General features: G+C 42.0%; 1 protein-coding gene across 16 annotated transcripts in view; it reads left to right on the top strand.

Annotated features, from left to right (window-relative positions):
• The window catches only part of KCNMA1 (potassium calcium-activated channel subfamily M alpha 1), a 728164-nt gene that overhangs the window by 536842 nt on the left and 175735 nt on the right, over positions 1–15587 (top strand). For all 16 annotated transcript variants that reach the window (XM_021699676.1, XM_021699672.1, XM_021699675.1 and 13 more), the window contains one exon: positions 583–738. In XM_021699676.1, the coding sequence (XP_021555351.1) occupies positions 583–738 (156 nt within the window). The remainder of the gene's footprint in view (positions 1–582; positions 739–15587) is intronic.

Genomic DNA, 15587 nt, shown 5'->3' with positions numbered 1-15587 from the left:
CCTGGATCAGCAGCTCAGCAGCACCTCAAACTTATTAGAAATGCGAATTCTCCAGCCTCGCCCTGCACCTTACCAGATCAGAAACTCTGAAGGAGGGGCCGGCAATATGTCTATCAACCCACAAGGTGATTCTGAGGCCCACTCAGACTTGGGGGCCACTGACCTGGAGTTTCGGGGATGCAAATAAAAAAGGATTCTAAAACACACAGGCATCTGACAGTCTTGAGTCTGTTTGAGGAGCCAATTTATGAACAACCTAGCCAGACATCCTAGTAGCATGGGCTGATGTGTCTGTCACAAGAGGAAATTCCCTGTGGACTCTGTTTGGCTACGTGACAAACCCGAGGGGAAGACCTGGGTTTGGGAGGCGCAGAAGCAATGTTCTGGAGAGGCCACTGAAGACTGAAGTCTGCTGAATAGGAGAGTCGAATGAAACAGCAAACAGCAGGCTCCGGCGAGAGAAAGAAAGGATGAGTCTGAATGCCTCGGAGCAGTTGGGCAATGCTGCATTTCCCAGAGGAGATTTGCAATAATTGAACATTTAGCAACCTAAGGTCTCATACCTTGCTTTTGCTTCCACAGGCCCATCTGCTAAACATCCCGAGCTGGAATTGGAAAGAGGGGGATGATGCAATCTGCCTCGCAGAGCTGAAGCTGGGGTTCATAGCCCAGAGCTGCCTGGCTCAAGGCCTCTCCACCATGCTCGCCAACCTCTTCTCCATGAGGTCATTCATAAAGGTAACGTCTTGTCCTATTAGAGCGCATTAGCCCCGGATTCGGTTTGTCGTGGGGTTGAGTAGAGAGCATAGCTTAAACTCAAAACAGATCGACGGGCTTTAACCACTTTGGTTAAGGAGAAATTCCTTGTTACAGATTTGGGCACGAGGCCAACGTCTTCCAAAATTATGTTTTTATTTTTATTTGGCACATCCACGGCCATTAAATGATTGTTCAAAGCACAATCCTCTTTTTTTTTTAGATAAACCACATGTTTATCTATCAACAAAGCCTCCGCTGTTAAAACAAAAATATGATTTATATACATTCCATATGGCACCAGAGCGCCTAAAGAAAAGAATTATCATTTTGCTTTTTTACATCAAGTGGCTGGTAGACCTCTCACTGTGTGGATAAATGCAGACCATGTGTTTGTGCTGAAGCCCAAACCCCAACAACATAATTCATTTATTTATTTCTGCACAATCAAGGAGGCCAGCAGGGCTGACATGCCATGGTTATTTGAATGGAGAGTGAAACGAGGGACCGAACCCTCAGCAGTGGCGCCCCGTACGCCGTGAGACAGGTGGTCTGGCTCTGCTCGCCTCCTCATCAGCCGGCTCAACCCACAGAGCTGACTGGGCAGCCACCCCAGTGTCTCCAGAGTGGCCCCTGCCTGCTGGACCAACCCAGGCAATGAAAGACCCAACTCTGTCCTCACAGGCCAGACCGGGACAGTGGCCAGCCCAGGCCAGCCCTGTTTCTGGGACATTGGGTCGAGGGCCCAGGCACCCTCCTAAGAGGGCTTTTGGAGCACATTGGATAATGATAACACCAGTCCTCATCCTTGGATTGTTCTTAGCCTAGACCATCAAGGAGGCAGACCAGGACAGTAAAACCTGCCCAGTTTGGGCCTTTCTGACTTGGCACTGGTGGCCATTAGCTCAGGATTTGGACTTCCATTTCCCCTTCCTGCATGAGTAGGGATGGAGGTGGGAAATTTGGAGTTACCAGGAGGTCCCACGAAGGGGGCTAGAAGTGCTGCAATCCAAGGTGTGAGACCTCTAGCCCTTGGCTGCCATTACCGCTGTATGTGGCACTGGTGGTCAGTTGTCCGGGGGAGTCGAGGCGATGGCCCTGGAGTCAGTGGAAAGGATGGGTGGGAAGAGTGCGGCTGCAGGTGATGGACCGACTCCATGCGCGTGCTCGCCCTGGGCATCCCCAGCCGTGTGATTAGAGCAGGGCTTTTCTCTCGGCCCTTAACCCTCTGTACCCACCTAATTTACAGTACTTAGGCAATTCATAGATAATAATCCTTTATGTAAAAGGACAAATTGTTTTGGGGTCCCTTCCATCACTTTAGCAAAGGATGCCTTGATCAAAAAATTCCTTCAGCTCACTATGTACCCAAAGACCTCAACTCCACAGAACTCCAGGCTCAGACCCAGCTCACAAATAAGGACATTGTGTGGCTTTTTGGGTTTTTTTTTTTTAGTGGCTTCTTTAATCCAGGCTGCTGTTCCCCTGCCTGGATGAAACTGAATGCAGGCAAAATGGAGTTGTCAGGGGGGGTCTGTGTGGCAGGACTGAGAGGCATGCCCCAAAGCCAGATGTAGCCTGTGTCTCCGATGGCTCTTGTGTTCAACACAAGGAACCCAGACCCCAGGATAAAGGACTGTCACCAAGAGAGCTCTTCTGGCTCATTCAACCAAGCTCTGGGGGTTTCCTCCAGCAGGGAGTTATCCACAGGCCCAGGCACAGGGTCTGAGACCTGGGCTCTGCTTCCTTGTGTTGATGTAACACGGTCTTGGCAGGGCCCTACCACACATGGGGCACTTGACATGCGTATGTTTTGATTTTGTGGTGCCTGCATGGAACGAGAGCTGCCTGTCAGGAAAATTAATAAAATGGATGTGACGCTGATTCCTCAGTGTTATTACCAGCAGGGAGAAAGAACTTCTGTCCAACTTTGCTCAAGACCCCAGAGGGCCTCACCTCTGGAGCCAAGGACGTCCCCTCCAGCCCAACGAATCCCACTGCCAAGTTCCTATTTAGGAAGAGCCTGTGGAAGAGGCCTGGCGGGGCCCTGGTGTAACTGAAAACACATTTTCCTCCTAGGGTTATGTTACTGTGTTATTTCTGCCCGGGGCCGGCTCCTCCGTGTTCAGAGGTAGCTCTCTGCACATGGCCTCTTGACATTCAGGTGGTCTTTGTGTTGGAATTTGCTAAGGCACGTGACCTGGAAATAGCAAGATTTCCCTGCATCTATTGTTTTCATTTAAAATAAGGACAGCCTGAAGCATGTGTTTCCCATTCGGCGGCGTCATCCTGGTGCACTGACCCTCCAGATCCCTGATCCTTGTCTCCTGGAGGTCATAATAAACACCCTGATGATGCTCTCCTCAGCATGTTTTATATATTATCGCCCATTCCAGAGGTCACAGAGCCTTCACTTATTTTTATTGGTTGGGGGGCAGACGGAAAAGGGAATCTAGAAACGGATGATTGTTGACAGAAATTGCTTCCTTCCCCAGTGTCACCCATGTCCTCTGGCAGAGAACTCATTAGCACTTCCACAGGGACAGGTGGGCCTTGAGGATGGAGGGAGGTGGGATGAGGCTTTGGCAGATTTCATCCCTTGAGAACACTTAGCGTTTCTGGAAGCCGGAGGTGGAGTGTGAGCTCAGCCTCTCCCTTGCCCTGGGCAGGTACAGCGTCTGTTTCTTGGTTCTGCAGAATACATTGTACTCTGTATATATATATCACAGGCAGAAGCACAGTGGCTGCCCACCGGGCCTTTAGGGTCCATGAGACCAAAAGCCAAGGCTGAAAGTGAGGATAACAAAACTCAGCAAGAGAGAGGGGCTCCTGCTATGCAGGGGTTCCAAGATACCCAGCCCAATGGTACCAGGAAAATATGGGGAGCACTTGTGTATCCCCCGGGCAATATTACTTTCAAAGTCCCTTACCCTCAGGCCTCATTGCTCCCCTGAAAGCCTAGCTCCCATGTTGGCTGTGTCACCTCTGAATTTTTCTAAACTTTTGGAGCATCTATATTTTTAGCCCACATCTTTGGGGGTAACGAATTCAAGTGTGCTAACTACTGTTAAAGACTTTTTCCTGGCTATTCGTCTTTAATTTGTTCCGCTTAACCTTCATGGCATGCCCTCTGCAATTTCTGGTGTGCTAGGATTTAACAAATCCATGCTAACCCAATAGCCAATAACTTCATGAAAGAGGCACAAGTTGGCCACTCAGGGGTCATATATAAAGATGTGACTTGTCTACATCTACACTGCCAACCAGGTCTGGAACATCCTGTGTATTTACCGCTATCTGATGTCCTACCACCTGCTTGTCAGGTTCAAGTGAGAATCTTCCTGAGGTCTTCTGTAAAGACCAAGACCATGAACTTACTTATTTAGCCTATCTGCCATTGCCTCGCCCCTGAGTCCCTGAATAAGTGGCTATACTTATCCTTCACTTGGCTTCCTCCCTTGGATGTATTTTAAGATCCACTGATGTTTTTGTTTCCTCTTGGTTTTAGAGTTTTAGCATGTAATACTTAAATTTCTCTGCGGTGTATGTGGTTTCAAGTTGGGGCTTGACCTGCCGTCTTTGTGAATTGTGCTATTATTCTTACTAGGATTAGCTGTCCTTGGACATGATAAATTGTGTGTGTGGGTGTTGTGTATAATTTAGAGAGTGATTAACTCTTAACATTTTTTTTCAGTCTGTACTGAGTCTTCAAAATTTAGCAGATTTAAATTATTCTCAGGATTGCTGACTATTTTAACTTTGCTAAGCTACCGTTTATGTATGTGTGTGTGCACACACGCGCACACACACATCCTAGAACATGGCAAGTACTCGGCAATTATTTCTTGTGGGTGAAATGTTACTTGATATCGATCACAACATGGTCTTCTCTGTTACCTTTTCTATTTCCGAATGAGGAAGCCATAGGAAAATCAGGTCCGTGTTATTCAGAGTGTATCTTGGCTGAGGTGGACTTTGCTGGACATGAAGACCATTATTGATATTACCGCATTAAGATAAACTTTCAACAATACATAGTCCTAGCACTACTTATAGGCAAGGGAGTCATTTTAATACCTTTCTTTTGGGTTATGTTTATGTGCATCTGTGTGTTTTTTATATGCATGTATAAAAACAGTATGGTTTAGGAGCTAGAAATATAAATCAGGACCCTAATAACAGCTGAACTATCCTGGGTTCTAACTCTGTGCCAAGTCCTATGCTAAGTGCTTTACAGACATCAGTCATTTAATTCTCACAGGGACTGTACCCACCACTGGCACTATTATTATACCCACTTTAGAGTGGCAGATACTGTGTGTTATGAGAAGTACAACAACCTGCATGAGGACAAAATGCCTGGAATTGACAAACTCATGTGTCAAACCAAGCAAACTGGTTCCAGGCCTTTGAGTACACCAGGAGGAAATATGGTAGAGTCACCTGGGTGGCTCTGTTGGTTAAATGTCTGCCTTCGGCTCGGGTCATTGATCCTAGGGTCCTAGTATTGAGCCCCACATTGGGATTCTTGCTTATGGAGTCTCCTTCTCCCTCTTCCTCTGCCCCTCTGCCCTGCTCGTTCTCTTTTTGGCTCTCTCTCTCTCTCAAATAAATAAATAAAATATTTTTAAAAAGAGGAAATACGGCAAATGGTAAGGGGGAACCTTAGCTAGTGCCAGAATCTTAGCTTTCTGTAGTTAGACATGGTTTCTTTGATAGAGATTCCCTGGGCACCTACTGTATTCCAGACAGGGTGCTAATCACACTGTCATCCTCATGGCTAGGAGGCACTCATAAGCTTTAGGAAGCTTCTGTCATGACTGGAATGTGTGGGCACACTTTTGCAAGACCCATTCTCTGGGTCTTGTTGGCCTTTCTCTCTGGCCAGCTCTATAAGGGCAGAAGTCACTGCATCAAGACATGTGAACCTATGCTGGGATGAGTCAGGGTAGGGAAATGACCAGGCTTTCCAGAAGAAAATGACATTATTTGCTGCTGTGTTCAGGGGGTAAAGCTAATTGGCTTCAGTAGGTGCTTCTGAGAGAAAATAAACAGTTCTTATTGCCTGATGGGTGTAAGCTCTGCAGACCTGAGGTGTTCATCCAGGTGAGGGAGACATATTAGAAACAGGGCTCAACCCTGTGTAGAGTGGGAGAGAGGTGGGCGGCAGGATCTCTGAAAGGGGGCCAGGGCTGCAACTGATAAGTCTGGGGTCAAGGGGGCTTTCTGTTTCTAGGAGGGGATGCTGATGGTGCCAGAGCAGAGGGTTTCTCTGGCAAAGTAAATCCACATAGCGTAAGTTAGATAGTCAGAGGCAAACTGTTGCTTATTCCGTACCCACAGGTGATGTCATCCTGATCAGAATGGTGTCATGAGAGTGGATTTCTGCAGGTACAATACAAATATACTCACTTGCCATAATCTTGTTTATTCTCATAAGTCCTAGATATATATAGAGGATTCCCAAACTTATATCTCCATCCAGAACCTCTCCCCGGACCCAATATCATCTAACTGCCACTCAACATCTCTATTTGAGTGTCTCATTCATCTGAGACCTGACATATCCAGAATTGAATTCCTGTCCTTTGTCCAGAAACCTGGTCTCTCCCATTGCACTACTGGTGATGCTGTTCTTCCCATTGCTCAGATCTTCCCTAGCTTCTTTCTTTTTCTCATGCACCATGTTCAGTCTAGCGGGAAATCCTCTCGGTTTGACTTTCCAAATATGGCCAGGATCTGAGCGCTTCTTACCACTTCTGCTCTTCCTGTCAGATCCAAACCACCATTGTCTGTCTCCTCGAGCATTACACCAGTCTCCTAACTGGACTCCCTGCTCCGCTTTTATCTCTCTCCCACTCCAGTCTGTCCTCAGTAAAGCATCCAGAACAATCCTTCGCAAGCATGAACCAGATCTTGTCACCCCTCTGCATCAATCTCTCCATGGTGTCCTATCTCACCAGATTAAAGTTCTTACAAAGGTCTATAGGTCCTAAGCAATCCTCACTGGCCTCATCTCATAAGTGCTCTTCTGCTCCTTGCCGCCAGCCACACCCCCTTTGGCTAATCTTCGGGGTTACACACTTGCTATTCCTCCAGCTGAAACACTCTTCCCTAGTAGCTTCATGGTTTCCCACTATCAGATCCTCCATGTCTTTGCTTAGTGTTAATTTCTCGGTGAGGCCCTTCTCTAAAACATTAGAATTGCATTTTTAAAAGGGCTTAAAAACAAATTTTTAATTGAAGTATAATATACAAACATAAAAGTGTGCATCTAATAAATGGGCAGGTTATTAAATCTTCAGAAACTCAGAACTCCCTTTTAACCAGGACCCAGATTAAGAAGCCATACGTTATCAGTACCTCAGGAGCCCATTTATTTAAATATCAGTGTATGTGTGGGTCTGTTTCTGGGCTCTCTTGGGGAGAATTGACATCTTCACAATGTTGAGTTCTCCAGTCTAATGTGGCATATCTCTAATAAAGAGATGCTTTGCCGTTCAGCAGTTTTCCTGGCAAATGCAGGAGAGTTAAGAAGCAGCAACTAAGCTCATACATTTCTCTGGGGCTTCCCAGGGTCCCCACAGGGAGGAGATGTCTCACTTCACCACATTCTCCAGTAAGGATTTAGACGTTCTCCTTGACTTCATGGGGTGAAGAAAGTTTCCATACATAAACACAGCAGAATAACATTTTCAAGATTTACATCACTCTCCCGCTCCACAACCCGTATATCTATGTCCTCATCTATGTTCCTGGCTTTGTTTTACTGCGTGGCTTCATGGCCTCGTTTATTGCCTCCTTTCTCTGAGACAGTGTCAACACTGAATCGCCAGTGCCTGGAGCAGCACCCGATGCACAGTAGGTCCTCAATAAATGCCTGTTGAATAAATAAATGAATAAATTGGTCTCAGTCTCACCTGGCCAGCCTTGATTACATAGACAGCTGGGTGGGGCTAGGACCGCAATTACAATTTGGGGTGATTTTGATGCTGAAAACTTCTTCCATTGCTACTGTAGGTAGTTCCCATGCCAAATTAAAGAGTTTGGCCTCCACGTGGAAACTTGAAATACAGAGCTTGGCGAGGATGCATGGGGGCTGGTTACATTTGGTTATAAACCATTTCGACTGCCAGAAAATCCAGTCAGTGTGTTGTTTAAATTCACAAATCAAAATAAACACCCATACACCGAAATGAATTTGCTAAGCCTCAGTATCCCATTTGGGTCAACATCACTGTGCCTCTTCTTTTTTCCTCCGTGACTCTCATCAGATCAGCGGCTCTGCCTGCCTTCCCCAGTGCCATTCACCCTGCTCCAGATGACGAACGCCCACCTGAAAGAGCAACTTCCCCGAAAATGATTTCAAATGAAGAGAGAATTAATCCATGAACTATTAACAGGGATTTCGTTCCCCTCTGGCCCTGGTAATTTCTAGAACATTGAATTAAAGAGTTCTTAGACCTTTACAAATTCTCAAGGCAAACATTATTAGCAAAGAGAAGCCCATACAGCATGTTAGAAGATTGCCAGAAAATGTCAATGGAATTTCTGAATAAAATAAAAAGGCTTATGCTACCTCCTCCGCATTTTCTCCCCTTTTCAATCCCTCCCTCCCCCTAACATGATTAGAAAGTCATTTCATGTGTCTTATATGTTTGGTCAATCAAAGGCAAACGTACATGATTGATGGTGACAGGGAACACATTTAACTCATTACTCTTTACTTTGCAGCAAAATGATTTGTGTAAACTGTCTGCCTAGCATTAAAGGTAAAACAAACTTAGAAACCCCAAAATGTTAAATTTTTGTCTAATATTTTCCTTTTGGTTTTATAGCCGTAATCACATATGGATTCTTTTATTTGGCTTTTGGCACAGACTGAACAAAAGGGGAAGGCAGCACCAAAAAATTACATAATGTACAGACAGAGCCCCATGCCCATATATAGGAGCTGCAGTGGCCAGGACTTACTATGAACACCGGCAGAAGATGCCACTCACCCTGGCCCTTATCAGCTGGCAGGATATTGTCAATAATGTGAAATAAGGCCCTTTTGACCAAGTCACAAACGTAAAAAGGATCTCTTTTGGAGATTATCAGCCTTTAATTAATTGCACGCATTTCTGAGTACACCTGGGCATTCACAGGCTGCGTCCTCCTGGCCTCCCCCACTTTCAGTGTTCTAATCACCAGCCTTGGTAATTCCCTCATGCTCTCACTGTGCATTCATATCCTCCCCATGCCCCTAGCTCCTGACAACCATTGATCTGTTCTCTGTCACCACACACTGTTGGTGATTTTTCAGGCGAAAGTCTCAAAATGCTATTAAATCATTAGGAATAAATCTCAGATTCCTTGTTAAATCTTTTGGTAATCATTGCCCTCCAGTGATACCAAGTATAAATTGATGCCCAGGACAAGGAGGAGGAACCTATGCTCTACATATCTAGGGGATGCAAAGCAAAGAAGCACCATTAATTTGATACAGTGAGTATTTTGTCAAGAACTTTAAGATTATAATAGTATCCTAAGTTTGCATAGCACTTTACAGTTTATAAGATATGCAGTTTTACTTAAATTACTTTTTATTTGACCAGATACACAAGCATTTTATTGGATATTATTTGGCAAATGTGCCTGATGCAAAGGAGCTGGCATTTCGGACCCTTCCTCACGTGTAGAGGAGGAAGAAATAGGAAAAGCGGAAGCAGGAGGATGACTGACTTCTAGTTGTGCAGCTGGATGGAATATGGTAAAGCAAGGGCCAGAACTCCGCTAGATCATTGGGTTCTCAGCTCAGTGCTTTCCCTGCTATTACACGTTGCTTCCCTGAGAGAAATGTCTTGATAGAGACATCGCTTGGTTTTGTATTCAAATCAATACCTTCTAAGGAGAGAAATCACCTTGCAATATTTGTAAAAGTAGTATCCTCAGTTTCCCCAACCATGCCAAAATACATGATATAAAAATGAAGACATTTTGCGAAGGGAGGAAATGGGGTCTGCCCCATTCCCTCCATGGTGCGTTGGCCTTTTTCAGACCAAGGTAGTACTGTCCTCCCTAGACCTTAATGCCTTGTTATATGAGAGACTTTATTGCCCAAGTGCTGTGGCTGAGCAGGGGAGGAAGAGGATGACCGGTTTGTTGAGCGAGGAACGAGTGGGTCAGCATGCAGTGTGGTGATTTCCAGCACAGAGGTGGTATCAGTAAAGAGGGTGTGAGGTCCAGAAGGGTTAAAAGTACAGATCAAAGGAAGAAAGGAAAATTTCTAAGGGGAAAAAGTATAGTTAATCCTAAGGAGCCTCGAAGGCTCCTTCTGATCAAAGTAAAAGTATTTAAGTAACTCAAACCATTTGGGCACAGGGATGGGGCTCTGAATTGATGTCCTTGAGATTGGTACATAAATCCACCTGCATTTACCTAGCCTTTCTTCTGACCATTTTCCATTACAGGAAAATGCTTATTAAAATACGTGGTCCCACTAAGATTTAGAAGTAATTTTAATTGTCCAGCTATCTTGTTCTTTAATTTTATTCTTTAAATTAACTTACAGTAAAATCGATGTGTATGTGTGTGTACACAGCTCTATACATTTTAGCACATATTTTGAGTCATGCCACAGCTACCAGAATCAGCATACGGAACAGTTTCGATATCCCCCAAATTCCCTCATGCTCTCACTGTGCATTCATATCCTCCCCATACCCCTAGCTCCTGACAACCATTGATCTGTTCTCTGTCACTATCGTTATATCATTTTGAGAGAATGTGTTGTGAATAGAATCATACAGGATGTAACCATTTGAGACTGGCATTTTCCATTCAATATAATTCCCTTGATTCATCCAGGTTATTGTATCAATATTTCATTCCTTTTTCTGAATAGCATGGCATTTTACAGATGTGCCACATTTTATCCATTCATTCCTTTATTTTTTTAATTTATTTTTTAAAGTGGGCTCCATGAGTGGAGCCCAGAATGGGGCTTGAACTCACGACCCTGAGATCAAGACCTGAGCTGAGATCAAGAGTTGGATGCTTAACTGACTGAGCCACCCAGGTACCCCTGTTTATTCATTCATTCATTTAATGGCATTTAGGTTGCTTCCAGTTTGGAGAGATGATGAATAGAGCTGATCTAAGCATTTGTGTAGAAGTTTGTGTGGATGTGAAGTTTCAGTTTCTCTAGAGGAAATACCTAGAAGTAGGATTGTTGACTAGAGGGTAAGCATGTTTACCTTTAAAAGAACTCGCCAAAGAGTTTTTCCAGAATGGTTGTACCATTTGTCATTCCTACCAGCCCTGTGTGAGAGTTCCTGTTGCTCTGCATCTTTGTCTGCACTTGGTATTATCAGTATTTTTATTTTAGCCATTCTAGTGGGTGTGTAGGATATCTCATTGTGGTTTTAATATGTATTTCCCTAATGACTAATGATGTTGAACATCTCTTCATCTGCTAATTTGTCATCTGTCTGTCTTTTTTGGTGAAGTGTTTGGCCCATTTTTTAAAAATAGGCTTTATTTTTTTAAGCAGTTTTATGTTTATAGGAAAATTGAGTGGAAGTACAGAGATTTCCCATATATCCCCTGCCCACACATGCATCCCCCATTACTGACATCTCCCACCAGAATGGTACATTTGTTACAACTGATGAAACTTCCTCCCCACTGATTACTGGCTAACACAGATGTTTTATGTGTCTCCACGGTTTTGCCTTTTCCAGAGTGTTACATAGTTGGAATCATATAGTATATAGCCTTTTTTGGTTAATCTCTTTCACTTAGTAATATGCTTTTGACATTCTTATATGGCTTTTCGTGGCTTGATAGCTCATTTCTTGTTAGTGCTGAGTAACATTCCATTGTCTGGTTGTACCATAATTTATTCATCCATTCACCTATCTAAGGACATCTTGGTTGCTTCCAAGTTTTGGCAATTATGAATAAAGCTGCTATAAATATCCGTGTACAGGTCTTTATATGGACATAAATTTTCAACTCTTTTGGGTAAATACCAAGGAGAGCGATTGATTGGTGGATTGTATGGCAAAAATATGTTTAATTTTGTGAGAAGCCACCAAACTGTCTTCCAAAGTGGCTCTACCATTTTGCATTCCCACCAGCAATGAATGAGTGTTTCACTTGCTCCACATCCTTGCCAGTGTTGAGTGTTATATCGGTGTTTGGCCCATTTTTTAAATTGGGTTGTTTGCTTTTTACTCTTGAATTTAAGAGTTTGTTATATATTCTGGATATCTTGATAGATTTGTAAATATTTTCTCCAAGTCTATATCTTGAGTTTGCATTTTGTTAACACTGTCTTTCCTGGATGGAAGTTTTTAATTTTGAAGATTTTAGGGGTTTTCTCTGTATTAAATATGGAGTTTCCACATAATCCAAAAATTCCACTCCTAGTTGTCTACCTAAGAGAAATGAAACCATGTGTATTAATTTTCCATGGTTGCTATAACAAATTACCAAAAAGAATAGTTGCTTAAAACAACACTAATGTTTTTGTCTTCCTTCTCTGGAGGCCAAAAGTCTGAAATTAGTTTCACTGGACTAAAGTCAAGGTGTTGGCAGGGCTGGTTCCTTCTGGAGGCTCTAGAGGAGCATTTGTTTCCTTGCATTTTCTAGTTTATGGAGGCTGCCTGCATTTCTTGGTTGTGACTCCTTCCTCACATCCCTCTAGCATTTACTTCCAATGTCCCATTTCCTACTTCCTTTTCTTTAATCAAATTCCCACCTGCCTCCTTTTTATAAGAACACTTGACATTACAATTAGGGCCATCTTGGATAATATAAAATAACTTCCCATCCCAAGATCCTTAAACTTAATCTCATCTGCAAAGTCCTTTTTGCCATGCAAGGCCATTCATAGGTTCCAGGTACACCTTTGGGGGCCATTTTTCAGTCTACCACAGTCTGCTCTTTGGCCTCAAAAATCTATATCTCTCCCACATGCAAAGTACATTCATCCCACATTTTTATTTATTTATTTTTTTAATTTTTAAAAATTTTAAAAAAAATTAGAGAGAGAGAGCAAGCATGAGTGGGGGGAGGGGCAAAGCGAAAGGGAGACAGACAGACTCCCCACAAGTGGGGCTCTATCCCAGGACCCTGAGATCATGACCCAAGTGAAATCAAGAGTCAGATGCTCAACTGACTGAGCGACCCAGGACCTCCCACACCATATTTTTAAAATTTGTAACCCTGCAGCACTGATTCAAGTTCAGAACCCCATCTAAATATCATCAACTCAAAAGTCCCAAATTTTATCATTAAAATTAATATGGATAAGACTCTGGGTATGATCCATTCTGGGGAAAAATTCCTTTTCATCTGCAGATCTGCGAAACTAGAAACATTCTGCCTCCAAAATATAATGATAGGACGACCATAGGATAACATTTATAGGCGTTGCCATTCCAAAGGGAACAATATGGAAGGACGAAAGGCTCTACCAGTCCCAATTACCTTCAAAATCCAATCAGACAAATTCTGTTAGGTTTCACATCACATCTGGGAATAGTCCTCTGTGGCTTAAAATTGGCCTTAGCTAATGTGGTTCCTCCAAATGTATTCTTTTTACAATCATTTTGGCTGTTCTAATGTTGGCCTTTTCATATAAATTTTAGGATCAACTTGTCTATATCTACAAAAAATCCTACTGATATTTTGATAGGAATTGTGTTAAACATAGAAACCAATTTGGGGGAGCATTGGCATCCATGAACATGGATTCCAATCCATGAACCTTGTTTTTCCATTACTAGGTGATCTTTAACTTCTTTCATCATTGTTTCGTAGTTTTCAGCAAACAGATTCTGTACATTTTTGTTAGATTTACACATAATTATTATAATTTTTTTTTTGCTACTGTAAATGGCATCTTAAAAAAATCAGTTTGCAATTGTTCAGTGGTGGTATGTAGAAATACACATTATTTTGCTCTAATGACCTGTATCCTGCAACCATATTGCACTAACACTTCTTGCAGGATGTTGAGTAGGATGAGTGAGAGTGGACAGCTTAGATTTTTCCCCAGTCCTAGGGGGAAAATATCCAGTGTTTTGCCATTAAGTATAATGCTAGCTGTAGGTGTTTTGTAGATGCCCTTATTTTGAGATTGTAGGAGTTCTTTTCCATTCATAATTTGACGAGAGGTTTTTTTTCTTTATTATGAATGTATGCTGAATTTTGCTGAATGCTGTCTGCATCAATTGATATAATCATGTTATTTTTCCTCTTCAGACTGTTAATATGGTGAATTACATTGACTGATTTGAGAATATTGAACCAGCTACTGTGCATTCCAAGATAAACCCCATTTGGTCATAGTGTGATGTATTTGCTAATATTTTTATGAAGATGTTTTGTGTATGTGTTGTGAGTAGATACTGTTCCATAGATTTTTTAATGCTGTCTCTCTCTGGTCTTAATATCAAGGTAATGGTTGACTTCATAAAATGAGTTGAGAAGCCTTTCCCTTTCTTCTTTTTTCTGGAAGGATATAGAAATTGGTGTAATTTTTTCTTTAAATGTTTAGTAGAATTAACTAGTGAAAACATCTGGGCCTGAATTCCCTTTTCCAAAGGTTTTTAAAGACTAATTCAATTTCTTTAATAGTTATAGCTCTATTCAGGTTATTTATTTAATCTTGGGTGAGTTGTGGCAATTTGAGGTTTTTGAGGAATTAATCTAATTTATCTGAGTTACTCAGTTTATGTGCATAGAGTTGTTCATAGCTTTCCATTTAACATCTACGGGGTCTAAAGTAATATCTTCTCTCTCATTCCTGATTTTGTAATTTGTGTCTTTTTTTCTATTTGTCAATCTTACCACATGTAAATTTTCCTGGTCTTTTCAAAGAATCTGCTTATGGTTTTATTTTCTTTATTTTTCTGTTTTTCTTCTTGCTTTGGGTTTATTTTAGTCTTCTAGCTTCTTAAGATGAAGGTTATTGATTTGGGACTCTTTTAAAAATATAAACATTTAATGCTATATAGTTCCTTCTAAGCACTGCTTTAGCTACATTCCACAAATTTTGATATATGTATTTTCATTCAGTTAGAAATATTTTTCAAATTCACTTGAGACTTCTTCTTTGACCTATGGATTATTTAAATGTATGTTGCTTAATTTTCAGTATTTAGATATATTCCTCTTATTTTGGTATTATTGATTTGTGGTCTGACTCCATTATGGGTAAGGAATCTACTTTGTCTGATTTCAATTCCTTTAAATTTGTTAAAGTATGTTTTATATGATCTATCTTAGTGAATGTTCCATGTGAGCTTAAAAGAATGTGTATTCTGCTATTTTTGTGTAGAGTGTTCTGTGAACATCAAGCATTAATTAGTGCCACTTGGTGGATGGTGTTGCCCAGTCCTTTTATACCCTTGCAGATTTAATGTCTGCTAGTTCTACACATTACAGTCAGAAGAGTGCTGAAGTCTCCAACTATAATAGTGATTTGTCTATTTTGTCAGGTCTTGCTGTGTATTTTGAAACTTGTTAAATGCATATACATTTGCATTCTTGCTTTTTTTTTTTTTTTGGCAAATCAGCCCTTTTTATCATTACATATTGTCCCTAATATTCTTGGTAATTCTCTTTTTCTGAAGTCTAGTAGATTTCAGATCTGATGTTAATAGACCCACTCGAGCTTGCTTGCTTGCTTGCTTGCTTGCTTTTTCTTTCTTTCTTTCTCTCTTTCTCTTTTTCTTTTTTCTTTCTCTCTTTCTTCCTTCTTCCTTCCTTCCTTCTTTCCCTCCCTTCCTTTCTTTCTTTCTTTCTTTCTTTCTTTCTTTCTTTCTTTCTTTCTT

This window comes from Neomonachus schauinslandi, chromosome 6 (genome assembly GCF_002201575.2).
Source record: "Neomonachus schauinslandi chromosome 6, ASM220157v2, whole genome shotgun sequence".
In the NCBI taxonomy this organism is placed as follows: Eukaryota; Metazoa; Chordata; class Mammalia; order Carnivora; family Phocidae; genus Neomonachus; species Neomonachus schauinslandi.
The sequence above is the reverse complement of the archived record's forward strand: the minus strand, read 5'-3'. Positions and strand labels throughout refer to the sequence as shown.